This window comes from Pleurodeles waltl, chromosome 10, assembly GCF_031143425.1.
Source record: "Pleurodeles waltl isolate 20211129_DDA chromosome 10, aPleWal1.hap1.20221129, whole genome shotgun sequence".
NCBI classification, from domain to species: domain Eukaryota; kingdom Metazoa; phylum Chordata; class Amphibia; order Caudata; family Salamandridae; genus Pleurodeles; species Pleurodeles waltl.
The window spans coordinates 310,947,358-310,971,157 of NC_090449.1; the positions used below are offsets into that span (position 1 = coordinate 310,947,358).

Sequence of the window (23,800 nt, forward strand, 5' to 3'; positions counted from 1 at the left end):
CCTGATGCCTACAGTCCAAACAGTGTGGTGCATCTTCCATTTGCTGCCATTGATGTTTTGTTGTGCAGGAGTCCACAGGTACGTACGCTTATTTTTCGAAGGGGGGCTTAAACTCACTCTCACCTAAAAGGCACTCACGGATAACTTAGTACACTGAACATTTATTTCCCTACTCCTCTGATGGTTCGTAATTTTACCACATTTTAGAGTTAGAATCAGTAGGTTATCGTGCATCCACACCAATAAGAAGGGTGACAGGAGACTCCTCACTGGGGACCCATCGACAAGTTGCTATAGGGGTCTGGAAGTATCACTGCACCCCGGTTCCAGTTAGCACAGGCTCCCATTAACGATTTACTAAACATTCTTATATTTAGTATGGGTCATCGAGGCAATTTCCTTTTACTCAATTATACTTATTATAAGGGCAACACCTTACTCTCGTGTATTTGTAGAATCAAGGGTCCCCTGTGTTCAATGTATTTTATATTTCAACATGTTTCTTTAATTCCTGGGTACAACATTAGCAGGTCTCAGTTGTGAATTTGTTTTGACTATGTTCCCCAAAATTTCTCACTACACTTCTTTGCTTTGCTTGTTTTATCCTGTCAAACACTTTCCACAGATAAACTTACAACTGAAAACTGGGTCTTCTGAAATCAGATTACGTGCAGTTTACGATAAAAATACAGCAATACAACTACCAGAATATAAAGAGGAGGCCAGACCTGGATGAACTTAACTTGCCCTACATGGAACACCTTAGGATCAACGCTTGCTACCCCTCAGTTATTTCATGTGATTGTACTTGGTTTCATCCTACTGCTGAAGCTCTTATTTTGTTTTGGTATGGTATGCTACGATGATACTCCTGTATAGCTCATCCTGTGGCGTTACCATTTGGAAATGTTCTGACAGGATGTATTTGTTTAGGGGCTTTAGTGATCCTTCCTTCTTGAGAATAAAGAAGCATAGTGAGTATAGCCCTTTGCTGCGGTGCTGGGCTGGCAAGGGCTCTATAGCTCCCTTGCTGAGAAGTGCCTGCAACTGCTCTTGAAGAAGGCACTGATGTTCTGGGGAGTTTCTGCTTGTGGGGTGAGAAGTTTGGGAGTGTATGAGTAAGCTCCTGACAATGCCCTTTGGCTATGACAGAGCAGTCACTGGTCCAAGGAGATTTCCGCCCACTGGGACAGAAACCCCTGTAGACCCAGACAGGTGTTATGTGGTAGGGGTGGAGGTAGGCATGCAAGTCACAGCAGTGGCTAAGTCACTGCAGTGGCTGAGCCTCTGCCTTTACCCCTAGAATTATTTGTGTAGCCCCTCGGTAGTAGCCCTGAGAAGGGGTCAGCTGCTGCTGTCTTGAGAAAGATGTGGTACCTCGAAGTTGGTGGTTTTAGCACCTCTGCGGTACTGAGACCAGTGAAAGGAGCCAAAGGTGGTGGGTGTTTGTAAAGCTCCCATGGCTTTAGCGGTATTCGTGTCCTTCTTTATCTTTTCCAGCAGTCTACGAGGTACTCCTCATCGAAGGGGAGGTTGAGCAGATGCTGCTATACATCTGGCCTGAAGCTGGAAACACAGAACCAGGCGTGTCAGTGAGGAAAGTCAGTAGAATTAATACCGCAGATGGCGGTGTTTACCACATCTAGAGCACACAGGAGAGTGAAATTTGAGATGATTTTGCCCCCTGCCAAAAGCTCTTGCTCCATATTGTGTACTGGTCTGGGAGATAAGCAGCTCCACTTTATCCCAGTGCACCCTGTCATACAACAGAATTGGTGATACGCCAATGTGTAGCAGACTTGGCAGCGACATGTTTCCCTGTTTCATCTATCATTTTTACTTTCCCAGTTGGGAGGCAGTGCATCACCTGTACCCTGGGCATCTGCATGCTTGCAGTGGCATGAACTACAAGGGAGTCAGGTGGTAGTTGATCTCTAATGTTAAACAGGAGAGACCTTATATTTTTTTATTGACCTCCGGGGTGATAACTATAGCCTGTACTGATTCCTTTAAGATGTCGGGAGCGGGCTTAAGCATTTTCTTAAGCATGCTCAAGTATTGTATGGACCACTGGGTGGAAATGACAGTCGCCAGCAGGATATCTTCATCCTCCACTGCTTATGCATTTCTATCTTACAGTAGGTGGCTGACCTTTGGAGAATCTCCTGGTATGAGGCAGGGTCAACTGGTGGGGAATGATTTGCATGTAGAAATCAGGGTCAGTGTGTTATAGTCATCCCATGGGTCGTAGCAGACTTGGCAGCGACATGTTTCCCTGTTTCATCTATCGTTTTTACTTTCCCAGTTGGGAGGCAGTGCATCACCTGTACCCTGGGCATCTGCATGCTTGCATCTAAAAGCATATCGTATGGGTCACGGGGACCAAGGGCTGTCTCCACCAAACCCCGAGTGAGATGACTCCTGTGGAGAATGTGTTAAGCAGCCGGCAAGTGGTGGTGGTTAAGGGGGCAGGAGAAGGGGAGAGAAAAGCAAAGGAGGACGGGAAGGTGAATAGGGGGAAGTAATGGTAGAGAATGAGGCAGAGTAGTGCCTCTATCATGGCACTGAGGCATTCTGGGCACTGGCGCCAGTGGTGGGTTGAGGGCTTTCTCAAAGGTGATCTCCTTTTGTGACAGTCCCTGGGTTTTGAAGGAGGATGAGCCAGGATCTGACCAATTTTTGGGTGCCTCAAGGTGGGTAAGTAGGCAATGGCTCGTCTACCTCAGAGTCAGAGCCTGAACTCTCTTCCAAGGCAAAGACTTGACCTTCCACGGCAGAAGTCTCTGGCTGTCTATTCAGCTTCGTCATCCTGCTCTTCGAAAAGATCCGGAGTATCGTTGCCCTCCTAGTGTGCCTTTGAGGTAGAAGCAATGTGTCAATACCAACGGTAACGCAGAGTCTTTTTACTCCGGAAGGCATGCCAAGCAGGAGAACTTGTGCTCCAGAGACAGGCACAGGCTGTACACCTGATGGAGGTCTGTCCTTAGGCACTTGGTGTGACACTTCAGGCAATACCTGAATGGAGTTTTTCCCAACACTGAAGGCACATTCTCGGGCATTGAACTGTAGACAGAGCCCCGGAGGGGGAAACCCCTGAGTGGGACACTGAACAGTCTAGCTCCTGGAGTCGGACAAGCTTTGTGCGACGTCTCGAGATCAAGAACAGACGCGACAAGTCTAGAGGATCCGACAGTGAGCTCTGTCTGAACCCGATGGCGTAGAAAAAACAATTTGATGATGGAGCTGGTGCCCATGCGTTTTACCAGCAATATGTGGAGTCACTATACCTTATGGCTCAAAGACTTCTTCCAAGAAAAAAAAACGTTCACACATCCGAGCCCAATACTCGGTGGCAGGCATATACACAGCATGTGTATCTGCAGCTACACATGCCATGAACATAATGTCACCAAGATAACTAACTTTACTTCTGATATACACATCTTCCTGCACATTCCAAGCCTTAAGAAAGAGTCCCAAAGCAGTAACCTGTAGGAGATGGGACTGAGTGGTGTCAATTAACCAACAAAGTGATGCAGCACAACCCTGGCAATGAATCCATCACTGCATGCTTCGTGCGTGAGACAGTAATCTTTATCAAGTATATGCAGTAATGATCATGTGGCTGTCCAGCTGATGTTAGCTACTGGAATGCCTCTGGTGGAAGCCATGGTAGCAGCCACGGCCCAAGTGGAATAGGCGCAAAAGCCCTTCGGAAGGTCTTCATAAGCAAGGCATAGAAGAACTTAACACATACAACGACCAAAGATGAAATAGCCCCTTGTCTTTATTGGCAACAACAAATGTAAAAGAGCTGGTATTCCAACACGTTCTGTTAAGTGGAGCTCAAGCAACAATACTGTTTAGAGTAAACACAAGATTCATATCCCACTGAAGAAAAATAAACAGGGTAGGCGAAAATAGTTGAAGCAAACCTTTCAGAAAATGAACCAGTAGGGAGGATTAAACAATGTCTGATCATTGAAACACATAAAAGCTGACAGGGCAAGCAGGAAACTCATGTTGATAGTACTGTAAGCCCCTACTGTTCAAGAGACAGTTCGAAACACAGGACTCCAGAAACCTATGTTTTAAAGGGTTCCTTGCCTTTTGAATTACACCAATGCAGAAATGTATTCCAGCATCCTGCACTGAAGGATTACGTAGCAGGTTTACTGACAACCAAGAAGACATCTGCAACTTTTACACAGAAGCAAAATGGCTCTAGTTGGCACCACTCAATCTCCAAGCATGCAGCTGCAGTGTTTGGGGAATGTATTAGAGGATATGACCATCCTGCTGCCGCTCTACAGGAGAGAGAGAGAGGCACATGAAGGTTACGTGTCAATATGTGAATATACCAGAACCTCCTTGCCATCCCGGGGTGAGTAGGATTAATTGTGTCTAAAACCCATGTACCACCTGCACAACTTTTGACAGAATCAGAATTGGTGGACATGTCTATAGCACGCAGTGGATGCATCTGAACCTGAAGGCATCCCCCAGGGAACCATTCAGAGGGAATTGTATGGCACAAAACTGAAGACATTCTAAAAAAAAGCAGTTTTGTGGAATTAAAATGTAGCTACCTAAGAATTGTCTGTTTTTAAAATGCAGCCATTAGCGTAGGGTAGTCCACTGGCTTTTGTACACTGGGGAAAAAACAGAAAATGTTTAACAGGGGTTTTAAGAAAATGTTTTCTTTCAAATAAAGAGATCCACCTGTCATAGCAGCAATATGTTATGGTTTTAAAGCCAGAGGAAAATGAATCTATAGTTATTCTGGACTTGAGGTAAAAGTTAATGACTTCTGTTATGGTGCTCCAAATGTTCCTGTTTTTGTCAATGTCTGTCCTCAGATTTTTAGGGACTGATCCATGGGACAGGGCCTTTCAGATAGTGCCCCATCTTGAAGACAAGAGCTAAGTCAGTTTGCCTTTCTCAACAGTCTGATACAGATCCTGTGGCGTAGAGCATTGTCTAAGATTCTCCATTCCAGTGTCATTGCTATACCAAACACCCACACCTTTTAGCCTTTTACAAGTCAAGAGAAGTATCCACATTCACGTCAAGGCAACTCTTGTGTATGCCTGCCATGGAGTAGGGTTCATTTAACAATGACCCCTGTCAGCATTGTGACATGGCTGAATCTCAGTTCATCTGCTATGTTGTATCTCACATTTGGGTGAGGAAAACCTTATTGTGGCTCACACTGGGTGTGTGGGCATTGTGCTACCCGCTTGGTTTGTGTATAACTACGGCAGCATTAAGCAAAAGTCAGATATACCAATTGAGTTAAGTTGTTACCATGGTTAAGGGCAAGGCAAGTGCAGAGAAGGCTGTGTAGCTGAAGCTAGCAATCCATCTCCTTAAAACAGAGGCCAAAGATGTATTGCCTTCTTTGCCTCACTGCAGCTGCCAAAGCAGTGATTTCCCTTATTATTCATACATGGCACATGACCGCATGCCTTACAAGGAAGAAGGCTCCATTTCACAATCACTTTAATTATGCCTTGAGCTAGCTGAAACCAAGTAACAGAGTTATTACGCACTCTTTCCAACTTAATTACTGTGACAACTAATTCTGCAGTGGTTAGCGGGGGTGGGGGAGTGTCGGTAGGGCGGGGATTTCACATCCTCATTTACATTGACTATACTATCTGCTTTAGGGGGCATGATGCTCACACTAGCATTTATGTCTGTTAACTCACACTTCACAGTGGGCGCTCAAACTATTTGGAAGAGGGAGCCCCACTTCTCAGGTATCTGTTGAAATGTTCTATAGTGTCCTCTGAAATGTAAAAAGATTCCCTCTCACTCCTTACATCTGCATGAATAAAAGTATCTTAAGCCTCAAAGCACCTGCTCTCTGTATTACAGTATCTTGGGACAGCAAGTACTCAAAGACTCAACGCCTACGCATTTGTGATTTATTATTAAAGGGTGTGAAGAGTAGCATGCTCTATCTCATTGTACACTGGTAATAAGGGTAATCATCATAAGCAAGCACCGCAAGACAATCTGCAGAACCACTTTTGAATCCCGAAGGGCCCATTATAGGCCATTACAATTTAAAAGTAAATAAAATGAGTATTACTGATCAGGGTAGCATGGCACCTATTAAATATACTATAAAAACCTGTTTTAGGGATAATTGCCAGTTAAATGTACAACGTATTCTACTGGAAAGGTTTTTTTTTTCCATTACAGATACACATGAAACCAGGACATTCCGGCAAATAGTTTTTCTTGGTGGAAGGTAGGGAACAAGAGATCTGTGTGAAAACATTGAATCTGACTCACCCCTGGAGAAGAAGGTGCTGACCATGAAGCTGAAGGAAATGGTGGAGATGGAAAAGATAGCCAGGAATATGAACACCAAGGTAGGGTCACTGCTGGTCAGCACGGCTCCCTGTTTACTCATCTTTAAAAAAAAATCAAAAAATCAATCAACAGTTTTCAAATTGAACAGGTGCTTAGTCTAATGCTGATAGTTCTCCCCCTGACCACCACTAGTATTATATTGGCCAGCCTAGCTCACAAATTGGACACCAGTTTTATAAGCACCTCCTCCCAGCAGGGAGAAGAGCAGAATAGAAATCTTCACATTTATCTGAAGAGATCCCAGGCACGAACAAACGTTCAACACAGGAACAGAGTAGAGTTTCCAGGCATCAGCTACACAAACAAAAACTACAGACAGATCAACAGAAATATTCTGGAAAGTACATAATGGCACTCACCTGGACGCAGAAAAGGATGGTGACGAAGAAGACTGACACTAGCAGGAATAGGAAGAACATGAGAAACCAGGCACTCCAGTGAAGCCAATTACTAAGGCCCATCATACGCATATACTCCTGTAAAAGACAGTAAGAAATTTAAAGCATTACACAGAGGAGAATGTCTGGTCCACAGGCACATTTGATCTATCCCGGCTTCTCTGGTAAAGAAGGCAAGGATGTGCATTTAGTCCTGGGTGAAAGAAAAGGTCCATCTTTCAGCCATACCATCAAGAAGAGAGAGCAGCACAAATGATTTGCCTCACCAGAGCAATTAGAAAGTCCCCTGGGGAACATGTGCTTTTAATTAGGAGAGACTGTGATCAATCATTAGACTAAGACTGACTGCTCCAATTATACCTCTTTCCTACTTACATTACTGTGGACCAGCAAATCAATTAGAGAAAAAAACACAGGGGAGACTGTAAAGTTCAAACGACTCTCCCCATTTCACCAAGTCCCAAGGCCTTTTATGCCCATGTACACCCTGGCAATAGATACACTAGATCCAAATATTACACTCTATAGAATACTTGGTTCAACCACATTCCTCACCGCAACTTTATTACTTATCAATGATGCTCAATCAGATGTACTTTCAAAATGCAACATGTGTCACTGAATACAACAGTGCACGAGAAAGATTTCCAGTCATATATTCTTTGCATTGCCCCAGTGTTACAGATTAGAATCTGCCAAAGCTAGCTAAGGGTATCTTATCTTGCTCAGGAGTCCATGGGTGGTATACTGTTGGGGACAGAATTGGTTGGAATGCTGGTAATGGGTAAGGAATGCTTGGGTGGACCTGTAGGCTTAGTGAAGGAGTATACAGCACAAACTGTAGCGATTTGGGTAATTTTAGATCAACTTTACCAGCGGCCAGGCCTTTGGCTGCAAAGTGACAATTATGGTGAAATTAGGGCTAGAGATTCAGATAAAAAAAATTTTCCCGCAGGGGTAGTGGAGGGGGGGATGGGGGTGTGTGGACACGCAAGACAGCCGACAGGACGCGTCCGTGAATGGATCCTCACGGGTCCAGACGGTATCCTTCATAATCCTGCCATGTGCCACATGTTAGGCTGAGGATCAATGAAGGGGTTGACAGCTGCAGCCCCTGGCTGCTTTATGTCCGGCTCCTATGGGCTTATGCGGCAGAGACTGAAGCAGACAATTGGCGTGCCTACCAGCCAAGTGAGCAGCGGTAAGGCTACAACGAGGCAGCTGGTTCAGATGGCAGGGGCCACACTTGCAACCCGGGGGAGACGGAGATGGTCATCAGAGATCGCATTACGGTGGCAGGGAGCATCCCCGCGGAAGGTTGGACCCAAGGCTTACGTAGTGCTAGGGTGCTGTTGGACCTGGCCCCCTCCACCACACACATACAGCAGCAGTTGGTACTGGCAAGAAAGCGGAGTGGCTCTGCCCTGGAGGCAGAGCGCTGCTGAAGAAGTTGTCTGCTCGACAGAGACAGCAGGATAAGATTTGGCTGTTGTTGGGTCCTCTGTTCCTGGAGTGCTGATTAAGGCCAGAGATGAGATGCCAGGTGGCCAAGAGGCATGTGACGGGTGAGTGCCGACATGGGGGCTTCCCTGGTATTGGAGTTTAGCGGCTGGCAACAATGTGATTGCACTGCAGGCCCCCCTTTACTCCTCCTCCCCGCACCTCGGTGAGCACTGGAGGTCGAGGAATGGCCTGAAGAGATTACAGGGGCAACGTGGCTGGAATTCTGGGGCCGGTCTTAATGGAACTTGGAGGTGGGCCTTTGTCGGGGGCAGAGCTTGAACTTTGGTGGGCAGCCCACTCTCTGCCCCCTCAGTGGCACAGAGTTGGAACTGGAGCCTGTGATTTTCCAGATCAGATTGAACCCTGGGGCTTGGGAGTGCGTCCATGAATGGCCATCGTCCCTGAGGAGACGGGAGAGGGGACTGATAGAACAACCCTTGAGATGTATCTAGGGCAGTCGGCCCAGCTTTGGAGGAACACTGCAACAGTACTGTGTGGCACGGTAGGCACTGTGACCACTGGGTGTGGTTGCTGCCTGCAACCCCAGTGCCTCCGTATTGGTCTGTGGTGGTATCTACGGTTCATCCCTTATGGGAAGGGGAAAACCACCTGGTCTCATGAAAGTGACCCAGATGTCAGCATCACAGAGGTAGACCCATCAAGGGGGTGCCCACTATTATCGTGCGTGGGAGCAGCCAGTAGAAGAACTGTACCAAGCGGACATCCTGGAAGCAATTTAAGACTCCCATGTGGCTTTGGAAGGAAAAACTTAAACTGTGTCCATCAAGGTGAATCTCCTCCATGTGTATTTGCAGAAAGTATTGGACAAGGTCACTGCATAGAAAGCGTTTACTGATGAACTTACATCAGAGGTGGCCTCACTTAAAAAGCAGGTGGCTATCATTACATCTAAAACTGGTGTCCAGGAGATGCGAGCTGAGGATGCAGAATGGAGGATGTGCTGCAATAATGTCCGAATCCTGGGCTTTTCTGGAGCGTGCCCAGGGGGAGCTTGACTGTACAATCTGTTGAGTGGTGGATTCAGGATACACTGAAACCAAGAAATTTGGTGGACTTCTTTGTCATCAAGAGAGCGCAGCGGGCGCTGGTGTCCCCGCACATCTGGGGGCACTGCCGCGAGCAATCATAGCACGGTTCCTGAATTACAGGGATGGAGACTGTATACTATGTGCTGCCAGAGAGACTGACACTGCCTATTATGAAATTCACAAGACCTGCATATATCTGGGCTACACCCAGAGAGTACAGGGGATCGGAAATCTTTCATGGAGGTCAACAAAAAGTTGAAGAACATAGGACTCAAGTGAATGCTTTTGTGCCCAAGTTATATGTGCTCTTGGAGGGAAAATCTCATTTCTTTGACTCTCCAGAGGATGTATGGAGGTGGTTAGAGATGTGGGACAAGGTGCCATAAAATAAGTGGGATCCTGGAGGAACTGTTCTCGCAAAAAGTTGGGGGCTGCACAATCAAGACTAGAGGGCATGAGGAAACATTGAGCAGTGGAATGGCCCGGAGGTGAAGACCCGGAGACCTTGAGGGTTGTGATCCAGAGGGATGCCACTGTGGCACTTGACTCCTCTGCTGCTGGGGGCAACTGGGGAAACACCCACTCTGACGATGGACGGGGAGATGAGTGACACACCTGCTTGACTTGGTGCACCAGTGGTAACTGACTTCTGGGAGGGGGCTGTAGGGTGCAGAGGACTGACTGGGATAATGAATAGGTTATGTTTGGATTATTCCTTAGAATACGAATGGATCCGCCTGCTTACATGACTTTGGAACTGGTTTATAACTAGTGCAATGGGGTTTTGTGGAGTCATTCCCACATACTGTGGTAGGCCTTGTTTGTGGAGGGTTTAAGCTGGTGTTTCTGCCAGCATCGAGAAAAGGTTGGGAAGTTATTGATGTTTATGCCTTTGGTTCTTGAGGTGGTTTGGTGTCTCAGTGCATGTAATGCTTCAAGGTGCTGCTTTTCAGATGTGGAGGGTCGAGGATCGGCTTGCTCTTCTGGGGATAGGGTAGTCTGGGCCCGGGGTGTGGATAACAACACCTTATGTCTGACTGTACAAATATGGTGACCAGGAATGTCCGAGGCCTGAGGGGACACACTAAGCGATACATGGTTAATTTTTGTCTAAAACCTGGGTGGGAGATTTTAACTGTGTCTTGGATGGGGCCAGGGATCAGCATCCTCCACTTCAGAGGACAAAACCTCTCATGACTAGGTTCCTCTCAATGGTAATGCAAAATCTGGGGTTCCTAGACTGCCGGTGCACTCTACATTCTCAGACAAAGGAGTACACTTACTATTCGTTGACAAATATACATATTGTTGCCTAAACCGCCAACCTGTGGCAGGGATTGGGCCTGAACGGCTGCAGCAGTTGTTCACTTAGTGAGGTTCCTCTCTGACCATGCACCAGTTCAGCTTCGTCTGCAATGGGGCAGAGGTATGCACCCTGAAAAACGCTGGCACATACATCCTTCCCACCCCATCACCCCCCCAGAAATGCTGACTGATGAAGTGTGTAAAGGGTCACTGGCAGATGCACTCAATGAATATTTAGCAAATAACTGGGGTTCCGCTGCTACCACACCCACTAAATGGGAGGTCTTGAAGGCAGTACTGGGCGAGGTATGTATAGGGATTATGTGTGGGATAAGGGACAGCTGGAGGCAGACATCAATGTCCAAGAAAAGCAACTAACTCAGTTTGAAAAGGGGGACGCGACATCTGCGGCTGTGCGCAGAGAGGTTATACGGACTCAGTGAGCCCTAAACACGCTACGGGACACCTTCTACAAATACACCCTTAAGGCTTATAGATAGTGTTTACACAGGGAGGGAGATAAATCGGGGAGGCTTCTGGCTTGGATACTGAAACGTGAACAGGAGGTCCCGCCCACATTTCACCTCTGGACCTGGGAGGTTGGTGAAGAGTCGTCAGGATATCTTGAATACACTTGGGGTGTACTTTCAAGACGTCTACCAGGCAGAGGTGTGTCAGGAAGGCACTGTAGAGGTGTTTCTCAGGGGGAGGGGTAGATTTAACGTGACTGTTAGACGGCACATGTGACGTGGATGGTGAGCTTACATGGGAGGAAATGAGACTGGTGTTATGGGGCCTTAATAAATTGAAGGCCCCCCGTTGGAGATGGGTTCCCCAGTGGAATTCTTTCAAACATTCTCTGCACTGCTCACAGAACAACTCTTGGAGGCCTTTCAGATGGCCCAAAAGGAAAAGATCCTTCCCCTTACTATGCGCGAGGGCATAATTTGTCTTTTGTTAAAACCAGGTGGGGACACCAATGACCCCTCATCCTAAAGGCCCCTCACTAGGATAAATTCTGATGGCAAGATACCTTGCAAGCTGCTATTGACGAGGTTACGTGGGGTCATAGAAGAATTAGTGCATTAGGATTAGTGTGGTTTTATACCAGCTCGTAGCATGGTCTTTAATCTCCATCGGTCGACCCATGTACTGCATGAGACCACAGAGGTAAACCAACACATGGCACAAGCATCAATCAGCTTGGAGAAAGCTTTTGATACTGTTACTTGGCACTATCTGATGGTAGTGCTGCAGGGGGTGGGATTTGGAACAGTCTTCAGGAACTGGGTGAAACTGTTCTACACCGACACCATGGTTCACGCAAGGCAGGGGGTACGGTTTCGGATGCCTGGGCGGTGAAGAGGAACACACGGCAAGGCTGCACCCTACTGCCACTCTTATTTGGCCTGGCTCTTGAACCTTTGGCGACTCTACTGCTTAGGGAGATGAAACCCTGGGGCATGCGGTGGAGCCCAACAATATCATTTCCTTATATGCAGACAATGCGTTGGTTTATGACCAATCCCCCAGGGAGGCCGTACCAGTGTTGATGAGGCTCATAACTGCCTTTGGTAGGGTCAGTGGGTTAATATAAGAAAGATGCTGTTATTCCCATTGGGGAGACAGGTGGCAACTTCCTGGGAGCAGCTTCTGTAGTGAATCCTAGTTTGTTTTAATGGGTTACAGGAGTTAGCTTAGTCTTTGGCTTGCAGACTTGTGCTCCCGTCACCTAGTAACTTTTAAACTACTTAGCTTGCTCTGTTTTAGCACATTTATTTAATTAAATCTTTTAAGAAGGCTGCCTTGTTTTTAGTTAGGCCCATGTTTTAGTTTACGTTATCAGTGCCACCTCGCTCAAGTACGAGGACCAAGGGCAGATTATTAGTTCTTAGTTTTGTTATATTGTTGGCTCCATTTTTGGCTGGTTCTCTTTATGATTATTACAGCCAATGAAGTTGATTGGTGATCCTTAGATGGCATGAACACGTACTGGTGGGGACACCAGACAATGGCCCTATAAGGCATGATTACCTGTATTTCCACTCCCCCCCCTCTAAGTCGCTAATAAGATTCTTTGAACAATTGAGTACTATTTATATCCTAACAGAGGAGTGATAACCTTAGCGGCAAAATAAAAGTACCATGTAATGCATAAAGTTCACTACATCTGTAAATTTAATTATGCCACTTGTACAAATGCTAAGATGTACGTCATGAAGAAAATAAGGTGTTGTGTTATACCTGCTTAAGCTTCAGCTGAAATGCCAATAAAATAAAAGTTTTAAAAAAAAATAAAAAAAATCTGTGCCACCGCGCTATGACGTCAATATCAAGCGACAAAGAAACAAACTGTAGGTGTTCACTTGAGGTACTTTCCCTCTTCACACTTTCGAGGGAATTGTTTATATAAATGACTGCCCCAAAGATACTTTGCTGTCTATTGTTTGGGGACAGACCTATGTCAGGGATCCAAGCAGATCTGTATAAATGCTCCTCACTTAGACAGATAGTCAAAGAGATTGCGACCAGATGCCATTGCTGCTATACGTTGCTTTGACGCTGATCCAGTCTTCGTGTCCTTGCGGAGTCTGAGCTAGAGACCTCGTTCCAAGGTAACGAGGGTTGGGGGGCTCTTCTCATTGACATCGCATTTGCAGATAAGGTTTAACATACCTAGTCTAGCTCTCTTTTAGGTTATAGGTTAGGTTCATTATGTTAGGGTATCAGGACATATTTCACACTACATGTTATTGCAAGATGGTGGGGGTCTTTGTATTAATGACTCTTGTCTTTACCATTCTATTTCTTGCAACTGTTCATTATCCTAATCATTGCAGCCCATGCAACTTATCGCAAATTGCAGTTTTTCAAAAATAAAAACCTATTGAAACTTTACTGCATCTTCTTCTTTTCCCTTGTTTGATTGAGACATGTTGTTAATGTGAGAAAGGGGTAATCTCCGTTTAACCACGACACTCCCTGAGATGTCACACTCTTGAGTCCATGCGTAAAGGCTGCCACAAATCACCTTTTACTGTTTGAGTTTTTGGTGAGGTGCTGCTTGTGAGCCGAGAGGGCTGGGACGACAGTTGCGACTTGTTTTAGGACTGGCATAGTTGCCTACAAGCATAAGTACTGTCATCTTTAAGCCAGCAGTCTTGCCTAGAGCAAGAGTCCAACTACGACACTTCAAGAGCTCTGAATCTGGTGGAAAACAGAGGGCTTCTGCTACCTAGTAATTATAGTCACCCATACAAAGACTAATAATCACCCACTAAATATGAATAGTGTTCTGAAGGGCATTACAGGGCCAGTAGAGTTTTGGAACACATTACTTCGGGCAGCCTTCGCCAAGATGGTATGTCTTCTGAGATGTTTGTGTGCGGAACAAAATTTGTTGCACCTGCTAGGTTCGAGGAATATTTCAGAGGCTAAATGGCTTGCTGACTGACATCACTACAGTCTCTGGTATGGGTGGGGAAGTGCAGCAGGGTCACCTTATCAGCACTTCGGAGACATGGAAGAGGGGGGTGTCTATATCTTCCTGATATACAGCTTTACCACTACGCAGCACAGTTACAACACACTGCCCTGTGGATGCTGGAGTCTGATAATTGGGTAAAAAAGACTCTTACTAGGCATGATTGGAGGGGGAGACACTGGCATGCTGGCTGATGAGAGGAGGCCGCTTGGAGAATTCAATCCTGTACCTGGTGCGACTTACGGCACTAATTTGGGAGACAGTCATTAAAAAGATGTTTCTCAGCTCCCCCCCATCTGATAGACAGTTGTGTCTGTGGGATCTTGCACCATTTCCTAATATTGACTGTGATATGTCCATGGAATGGTGGAGTACTGGTGGTTGCCTTCAGGCAGACCTTTATTTTCTGGACGCCAAAGACACATTTCAAGTATGGGCAAGTCACTCTCTGCAATATGCCAAACTGGAAAAAAACAGTAAAAGGTTTGGTGTAGTGTAGCTTCCCGGTGACACAGCTGCAGTTTCAGGTGTTGGGTGGATTACTTTGTTGGGTGGAGGGTAGATGTTGATTACTCTTTTCTATAAGGCACTTAAGGAAGACATGGCTAAAACCCTGTCAGAGCCCAGCTGGCTTGGGAGGTGGAATTGGACTGGAATCATGCCTGTGAGTTGGTCCGCATGATCTCCTGTAATAGCAAGTTTAATCTTTTGCATTTCAATTACCTTCGTCGGACATTTGTGATGCCATATACATTGAACAAGATTGATGCCACCAGGACAGCAAAATGTGCGGGAGGTGGGGAGGAGGGTGCCGCTTTTCTGCATGTCACCTTGCTCTGTGACGAGGTACATGGGTCCTGGAGGCAGGTGGTGCCTAGAGGTGAGATGACTAGAGGAGTCACGACCCCCTGGGTCCTGTCTACTAGATGCAGTGGCAAAGCCCAGAGGGTGGAAGATCCCTGATAGGTTTTTCCAACTAGCACTAGCGAGTGGCTATTTGGTGGATGGGGTCACATGAGCTACAGACGATACTTTGGATTAAGGATGTGCTAGGGTGGGGGGAGATGCAGAGGAACAACATATGTGTTGGTCCTGTTTTCATACGAAAGCCGCTGAGAATGTGGAAACATGGGGGCTGCTATTAGACAAGTTTGATATGCATGGGGACACTGTTGCTGACTCAGATTTGGAAGATGTTGGAGCATAGGCCTGCTATGTACAATACTGTGTAATGGAACCGTGGATGCCCGCAGTTCTTAAGATATACATCTATACACTAGGTTAGCTTTCAAACCTACTCTTTACTGTACAACTTGGCTGTCACATTGTGATGGGAAATGTTGATGAACTACAAAGCACATGTAGCTCAAACTGTTTAATGCATATATATATGGTTGTGATAACTAAAACAATAAAGCATCCATCGAGGTCAAAATCATGTCTGCATTAACACTGCCTTTCTTTCAACAATTTGGCAAAAGTTGATATCATCTGTTCCAGTACTCTATTTATCACCAAATTAGTTCTCTCCTGCGTGGCATGCAAGTAGTGGGAAAGAAAAAGCTTCCTGGAGTTAAGAATAAACTTCCTCAGATAAACACCTTAGCTATCTTCTGGAACACTTGAAAATATATTGAGGCTCAATTTGACAGAATATGCTTGAATCACAGGGCTTTGAGTGTTGCAGGAGACATCATTTTCCTCCGATCTATGTTGGTGTGCAATTTGTTAATGTATTACAGGTCGCTGACAGTCGCTACTGTTAGATGCCATTTCGCTGCCCTCTCAGCCTTCATTTGTTTCCATGACAAGTTTTCTTTAATTTATCACTTGTGATGCGTCTACTGTAAGGTTAGTTTGATTTGCTTCTTCCCAAATCCGTTCATTGTTCTGTAGCCTGTTTTGAATTTAGTGTTACCATTCCTTGTAGAGTTTCCATTACACAAGTGCACAGTTGCCCACTTTGGCTTCTGAGGGTGGTCAGTAAAATGCAGGTCCTTTTGGTCCGGCCGCCTTCCTTAGTGTTCTATCCCGATAAAACTGATACTTCACATCTGCCCTACCTCTGTCTCAAAAGCATTGTCCAACTTCCACATGGGACAAGCCATCACTCTCACATCCTTCTTTCCTCTTCGTCATGCTAACAAAGATGAGGGAAGGCTACATAGGCCTGGAATGCAGTGAACTACAAAAATGTTCACATAAAACAGGATAGAGTAAATGATCAGCTGTTTGTGGGCTTTTCTGGAGTCAAGAAAGGCAACGCTGTAACCAAGCGTACAGTCAAATTGGGTTACTCTTTGCATTAAGCTCTGCTGAGCCTTGGCCAAAAAGGTCCCCACATCTGTTCAATCGTTACTAGTTGGGGGAGGGCAAGGCAAAAGGTGAGGAATCTGCCAGAAGTTGTATCCACCAGAGATACAAGGGGATATGATTTAGATGCACCATCAAAGTAAACAAGACTCCAAGGAGTAAAGAATGCCCTCTTCTGGATATGTATCCAGATCACTTGCATTTTTTAAGTCTAGGTATTGATTTGCATCCATAAGGTAACAGGGGAGGAGTCTGTGTGCCTCCAAGTCATCATTTCTTTTGTATGGCATGTGATACAAGACAAAACATTCATCAACAAAGAAAAGCTTAAGAGCCGTAGAAAAGGGTTGCGTCAAATCTTTGCGATCAGAACAGGTCTGAACATTTAAAGGTAGCTCCGAAAATGGCTCAGATTCCAGTGACATAGGTAGTGCAGAGCGTACTGCAGTGGGCAGTTCAAGAGGCACTGGTTTTATCAGAAGTTGCACTAAGTCAGGTTACTGTGGAAGGGAAAATTCTGGTGGCGTAGGAGCTGACAGAATTTTCAAACCTGCAAGGGCCGGCCCACCCTTAGGGAGTGGCTCAGGGTCCGGACTATATTATATTGGTGGAGGGGCGCTTCCAGAATTACTTCACAGACTTCAAGAGAAAGGTTGAAAGCTGTCAATTGCCGCAGCTCCATGCAAGAAGGCAGAGAGTGGACAGGTTTGTATGAAGAATGCTCCTCTGTTGCTGCAACAGAAAATCCTCTGGAAAGGCAGCCCTATCGGAGGACCAATGGCCAAGCTCAGTAGCTCAGAATACCAGGCTCTCCGTGCCCAGTCCGGAGCCTCAAGAATAATTTGGGCCCAGTTGTTCGGGATCTTCTTGAGAAGTCTGGGCAGGTGTGGTATGGACAGAAAGGCAAATAAGAGGTATGAGCTCCACTCGAGACAAAGCGTCTCCAAGTGAGAGCCGCCTTTGAAACTCCATGGAGCAGGACTGCTGACATTGCAGTCTTGGCGGGCACGAACAGATCTAACCAAGGCTCTCCCCACTGCTTAAAGAGACCTTGAGCCACGTCAGAGTAGAGTCGCCATTCATGATCTGTTAGGTATCGATGGCCAAGTTCATCTGCCCTGGTGCTCAGAGAGCCTGCCAGGTGTTGAACCACCAGGCATAAGCCCTGTTGTTCCAGCCAAGTCCAGAGACGCAGGGACTCTTGACATGGGGTCCACGACCCCACCCACCCTGTTTGTTGCAGTACCGCATGGCGGTGGTGTTACCCGTGAACACCTGCACTAGCCTTCTCTTGATAGAGGGTAGGAAGGCTTCACTGACAGTTGGATCACTCAGAGCTCCAGCATGTTGATATGGAGTACTGATTCCACTGGAGACCAGAGTCCTCAGATCTCCACCTCTCCCAGGTAGTCACCCCATCCTAGGAGTGATACATCTGTCACTACTGCCAGATCTGGATGGGGAAGGGAGAGGGGTTTACCTCTGACCTAATCGTCGTTCGTTAGCCACCACTGCAGATCTTGTGCAGTCCCATCCGAGATCTTGTCCAGCTGGAAAGATTCCCCTGATGTTATGCCCATTGGAACTTCAGGTCCTGCTGCAGAGCCAGCGTATGCAGTGGACATGTGTTACTAGCAGGATGCACAAGGCCATGAGGCCTAGCAGCCTCAGAGTCCGTCTCACCGAAACCCAGGATAGAGGCTGAAATATCGGTTACATAGCCTGAATATTGTGGAATCACCGTTCGGGAGGATATGCCTGAAACTGCACTGGGTCCAGAACAGCTCCGATGAAATGGAGCATCTGAGAAGGAGTCAGGTGTGACTTCAGCACATCGATAGTGAACCTCAGTGAGCGCAGAATGTCCATCGTAGTCTGGAGGCCTTTAATAGCCAATCATCAAGATAGGGGAAGACTGGGACCTCTGATCTCTGCAGATGGGCTGCAACCACCGCCACCACCGTGGTAAACAGACGACGGGCGTTGGTAAGGCCAAATGAGAACACGGTGAACTGAAAATGCTTGTGGCTTCTTGTAAACTACATATAGCGCCCATGGGCAGGCAGGACAGGAATGTGGAAATAGGTGTCCTGCAAGTTCCACACTACCATCCAGTCTCCTTGGTCCAGGGCAGACAAGACCTGAGCCAACGTGGGAATTTTGAATTTCTCCTTCTTGAGGAAGAAGTTGAGGGCTCAGAGATAGAGAATAGGATGAAGGCCTTTGTCCTTTTTGGGAGCCAGAATGTAGCGGGAATACCAACCACAGCCTACTTCTGGCAACTGAACCCTCTCTATATCTTCCTTGGCCCAGGAGAGCCACAACTTACTCATGGAGAAGGGACAGATGATCCTTAGTCAGCCAGTCATGAGATGGTGTTGTGGAGGAAGGGGTAGTCTTGAAGGAGAGGGAGTAGCCCCTTCATGCAGTTTGAAAAACCCACCTGTCCGATGTTATAGACTGCCGGTTGTGCAGGTGATAGTGAATCCTTCTGCCAACTAGATACCCATGAAGGTAAAGGGGCAGATTAGGAAGGCTTCAAGGTTGCAGCTGCTGGGGGTGGGCTGACCAGACTGCTGGCTAACTGACCCACGAGGCCTGTGGGTACCGCGCCCTCAGCCACACAGAGGTTGGGAAGTATGCCCGGCACGGTGGCTGGGAGTGAAATGGCGCGACTGGAAGCCCGTTCTGTAGCCACAAAAAAAAAAACGAGGCAGATTGTGGATGATGCAAGGCCACAGAGAGATCCACAGACCTGGCTGTAGCACCCAAGTCCTTAAAGCCCTAGAGAGGCAAATCTGCCTTGTCCGAGGAGACGGGTGCCATCGAAGGACATGTCCATGAAGGAAGCTTGGATGTCTCACAAAAGCCAGTCATCCACAATCAGACTTGGTGCCTCAGGGCCACCATTGATGAAACCCTACACCAAGCGAATCAGTCATGTCGAGTTCACATGGTATTGTGCACTTTGCTGCATCTCTACCATCAAAAAAAAGTCTGAGAGCGCATGGCCATGCCTCCTCTGGGAACTGGGCCAGCACTTGTGCAGCTGTGTCTCACAGAGTGTCGGAGTAACACCCCAAAAGGCACAGAATGCAAGGCTGGCAGAAGAAGACAACTGCTTCTGCACAGAGTCAAGCTCCTTGGATTCCCTATCCGGGGCGGTGGTAGCGAATGTGCCTTTACCCTGTAGTGATTGGTGGTCTTCGACATCTAGAGTGTTGGGTGAGGAACCCTGAGTCCCCAGGGGAGGGGCGGTGGGCAATCGTCCTATTCACAGGAGCCCCTGTGTTGGGTTTGGACCAAGTCAGTGAGGGTGTCGTTGAAAAGGAGTAGGGGGTTCGGGCATGGGAACTCCCAGTTGCAACACCCCTGTCAACATGGTAGTCTTGGCTGCCACCCAGGGCAACTGAAGGTCAATGACCTTAGCCACCCTCTGCACCACCGCTGCATATGATGCTCCCTAGCCACGGTAGGGGGTGAAAGGAGACAAGTATATGAAGAAGTATCCAGGCCACTGGCTTCACCCAGCTCCTGTCTCAAACTTAATAATGGAATATCTCCTACCATTTATTTATAACACATCTCACTGGTGCAATAATAACAAGAAAAGGCAAAAATAAATTGAAACAGTTTTATTATATTCCTTTTTTCATAATAATATTCAATGATATATGCAACTATTCAAATCCTTCTCATATATATAGGATTTTATCCATGCAATATACAATCAATTAACAATTAACAAATAATACACATATTATCTGAGTCACAGACATCACTCACTTTCCTTCAATATGCTGTCCAGTTATTACCTACATCGAAGCTGTCATCCTCCTAGCCCTCTAGATGTGTTCTTGTGATTACCTAGGGGCCCTATCTCAGCTAACTTTTCTAGATAGGCTACATCAGTGTGGACTACCTTTCTCGGCGTCATCCACATTTATATTCTTATATTTTTTAAGTGCCCCCTTGCCATGTGGCTTAACAAGTTAGTGTTATTAGTGTGTTTATCTCTATAGTGTAGGACAGGTCCCTGTGTGGATATTTATTTGATCATCTTTTCAACATGGGGATAGAGTTCTTTCTCTGATCTCAAGCTTTTCAGGCTATGTCACTCTTCTATCAGCCCATTAGACCTTATCTTGTGATTATCTCGGGGTCCTATTCATAGCTAACTTGTTTAGATGAATTATATTATTGTGGACTACCGTTGTAGGATCGTCCATATCTACATTCTTATAACTCTTGTGTTCCCCCTTTCTATTTGACTCAATAAGTAAGAGTTACTAGTGTGTTTGCTTCTTTATTGTATGACAGGTCTCTGTGTGGATAGTGATACGATTATCCTTTCATCAACATGGCGCTTGAGTTCTTCTCCCAATTATAAGCTTATCTTCTTTTCTCCGCCCCCCGGGACGCGATCATGTGATTGATTCAGAGCCTTATTTAACTCTGGCTTTTCATTGACAGTCTCCTGTTTTTAATCTCGGTGGATAGTTCAGGCATCTATTTTTTTAAATCTTCTATTCTAAAGGTAAGAGTGAACATAGATGGAGGCTGAATATCTTTCCAGCATGTCTCTAACTAAGTTATTTTACTGGCTAAGTCTTAGGGGTTCCCCTCAGGTGAGCATGTAGCTTTATCACTCTTATGATACCCGGTGAATAGTATGATTACCTGGGTTCTTTCTGGTGGCCTACAGACCATATGCCGGCTAAGTTATGTTGTTTATTATTAACCTCGGATCTGTGGGGGGACTGGTTGGCTCCCTGGGATTTGTGCCTCATTAGTGCTTACTTAACCCTCTACTTGGGTCAAATTCAGGTTTTGGGTTAAAAAAAAGTCCATTCAACAGTAGCACAAGTAGCTAACACAACAGGTTGTTGTTTGGAATCTATTATTTTAGTCAGTCTAACTTTCTAGCATCACACTTTTTATCTGTTTGTGTTAGATTATGAATTACAGTCTTTTAGTGGCGTAAGTCTATGCTACCGAGGTGTAGGACTGTTCTTATGTGCATTTGTGCACTTGTGTGGGACCAGCATTATTTCATGGAGTTGATTTTTTTAATCTTGATGGTTATAGGAGTTGGACCATTCTTTTCTACATTCTTGTCAACTACTTCAGTACGTCATCTGACTGTAGCAGTGAGTAATGGAGAAGTCACCTAGAGTATAAAGAACTCCATCTCTGTCTGACCTCTAGTATAGGGTAGATTTATTCATCGGGCCTGTGTTGGACTCACCTTGGATAAGGTGATACAGTTTATGTAATCTTTAACACAATATGATCCCCTTTTGATTTAGATTATCCCCTGTGGACATTTCATCCTGTGGATACTGAAATTGGGACAACTAAAGTACTGTTTGAGTTGGAGGTATGTTATCAGTTTCTGTCTCACATAGGTGATGGCTCTCTATATGGAGGTGATATCGTTGTTGGCCATAGTGTATATATTTTTCATGGTGTGAGGTGGTGGCTTTCTTCTATTTTTTCACTACTTAGTACACGGTCTCAACTGTATTGGGTGCTTTACACTTTATGGATAATTTTCCATTGGAGCATTTTGAGGCAATTTGTGTTTTTTTTTTCAATTAAGCTGCGCATTTCCAACTGATCATTGCGCAGTCATCATTTGCATCTGTTAGATTCGTTCTGGGTTGCAGCTCTCTAAGACATTGTTTTACAAAAAATCTTTGCACCCTGAAGAAGGCGGCTCTGGCAGTGTGGTCCCCCCAAAACGCGTGTTGGCGCAGAATATGGTGTCTGAAGCATCACAACCTGTGTAAAACATGTTATAGTCTATATTTTCTGAAATGTATTAAAATAAGATTTGACTACGATAACAATACATGATTATTTGTACTGATAAAGATAGTTGAGTAATAAGAAGATGTATTAGTATTGATGAAAATCATAAAAATGTATCTACAGTGGTCAGTTTAACCAATCATATTTGTGCTTTAAGAGGAGTGACCTCATAGTACCCCGTCCCTTCTGCAACCTCTCATATGTACAGTGTGTTGTATGATATATTTTGAATGGATACATGTTGTATGATGAGTTTGAGTGTTTGGCGTTTGGAATGTTTTAGAGTGAATGATATCTGACTCAGATAATACATATATTCTTTGTTAATTGATTGTATACTGCATAGATAATACTCATATAAATGGGAAGGATTTGAATGTTTATATATATATATATATATATATATATATATATATATATATATTATTGAATATTATTATGAGGAAAGGAATATAATAAAACTGTTCAATTTATTTTTGCCTTTTCTTGTTATGAATATTCCTCCAATGAGAATTTTTATAAATAAGTGGTAGGAGATATTTACATTATTAACAAGTTTGAGGCAGCAATTGCTCTTTGGTGTTTTTCATGTTATATACCCTGGTTTGCTGCTCTTAATTATTTGTTTCAGGGGCCCTTTTTTGATATTATTTTCACCCTGTTCCTCACACCAGTCCAAATATTGGATCTTCTTCATAGGGCTGGTATTCTGCTGTAACCAGCAGCCCCTCCTAATCCTCCCCGAGGCATAACCCAAGGAACAGAGTTCAGGCTCCGATCTAGGAAACAAAGTTTCTGTCGGCGTTGGATGCGGCTTCCGGCGACACCCTTCCAGCTCTGTGTTGGAGTCGGGGATCACAATGGGAATGGTGCAGGGATTAGGTGCCGGGAGCATCAGTGCAAGCAAGGGGGAAGATTGAGATGGTAGGATCAGTGTTGGTCTTGATCCAGGAATGGATCCCTGGGGACCCATGTGAGCTGGTGCCGGAGCTGCTGGCACAGAACGAGAAGGGGACCCCTCTGATCCTGGTGGGGCCCAAGGTGCACCTGAGGGATTGGGCCGCCCAAAGAGGAGGCATATGGCCTAATAGAAGTCCTTAAATTGGACGGGGTCGCTCTAGCTCCCGGAGAGTCAGGGAAGTGCAGAGTCAGACTAGGCCTGGAATGCAGACATTCCCTCAGCTCATCAGCTGAGAAGTTGAAGGTCAAAGACCTCAGAAGCCACCCTTCGCTCCAATAATGCTTTCAGATGCATTGTCGGAGCACGACTTCTGGTCATGGTCGTGCTCCAGACACCACAGGCTGACAAAGTGCAGATCTGTCACAGACATCAGCCAATGACTAGCTCCCCAGGGCTTAAATCCTGTTTTCCTAGATGACATATCCTAACACACAAGGAGGAAAAACCTCAAAAACGCATGACAAAATGTTAAAAAGAAAATCTAGTCAAAAAGTGACTAAAGGGTAGCTCTTCTCCAGATCAGAGCTGACTGGTGTGGAAAGAAAATAAACTTATGTCAGCGTGCCTAGGTGGCGCCTATATAGGTATT

General features: G+C 45.7%; 1 protein-coding gene across 3 annotated transcripts in view; it reads right to left on the reverse strand.

The window, feature by feature from the left end:
• The window catches only part of ABCA3 (ATP binding cassette subfamily A member 3), a 453,847-nt gene that overhangs the window by 248,284 nt on the left and 181,763 nt on the right, over positions 1-23,800 (reverse strand). For all 3 annotated transcript variants that reach the window (XM_069210492.1, XM_069210493.1, XM_069210494.1), the window contains exons 7-8: positions 6,744-6,860; positions 6,304-6,424 (exon numbers count right to left, since the gene is read on the reverse strand). In XM_069210492.1, the coding sequence (XP_069066593.1) occupies positions 6,304-6,424; positions 6,744-6,860 (238 nt within the window). The remainder of the gene's footprint in view (positions 1-6,303; positions 6,425-6,743; positions 6,861-23,800) is intronic.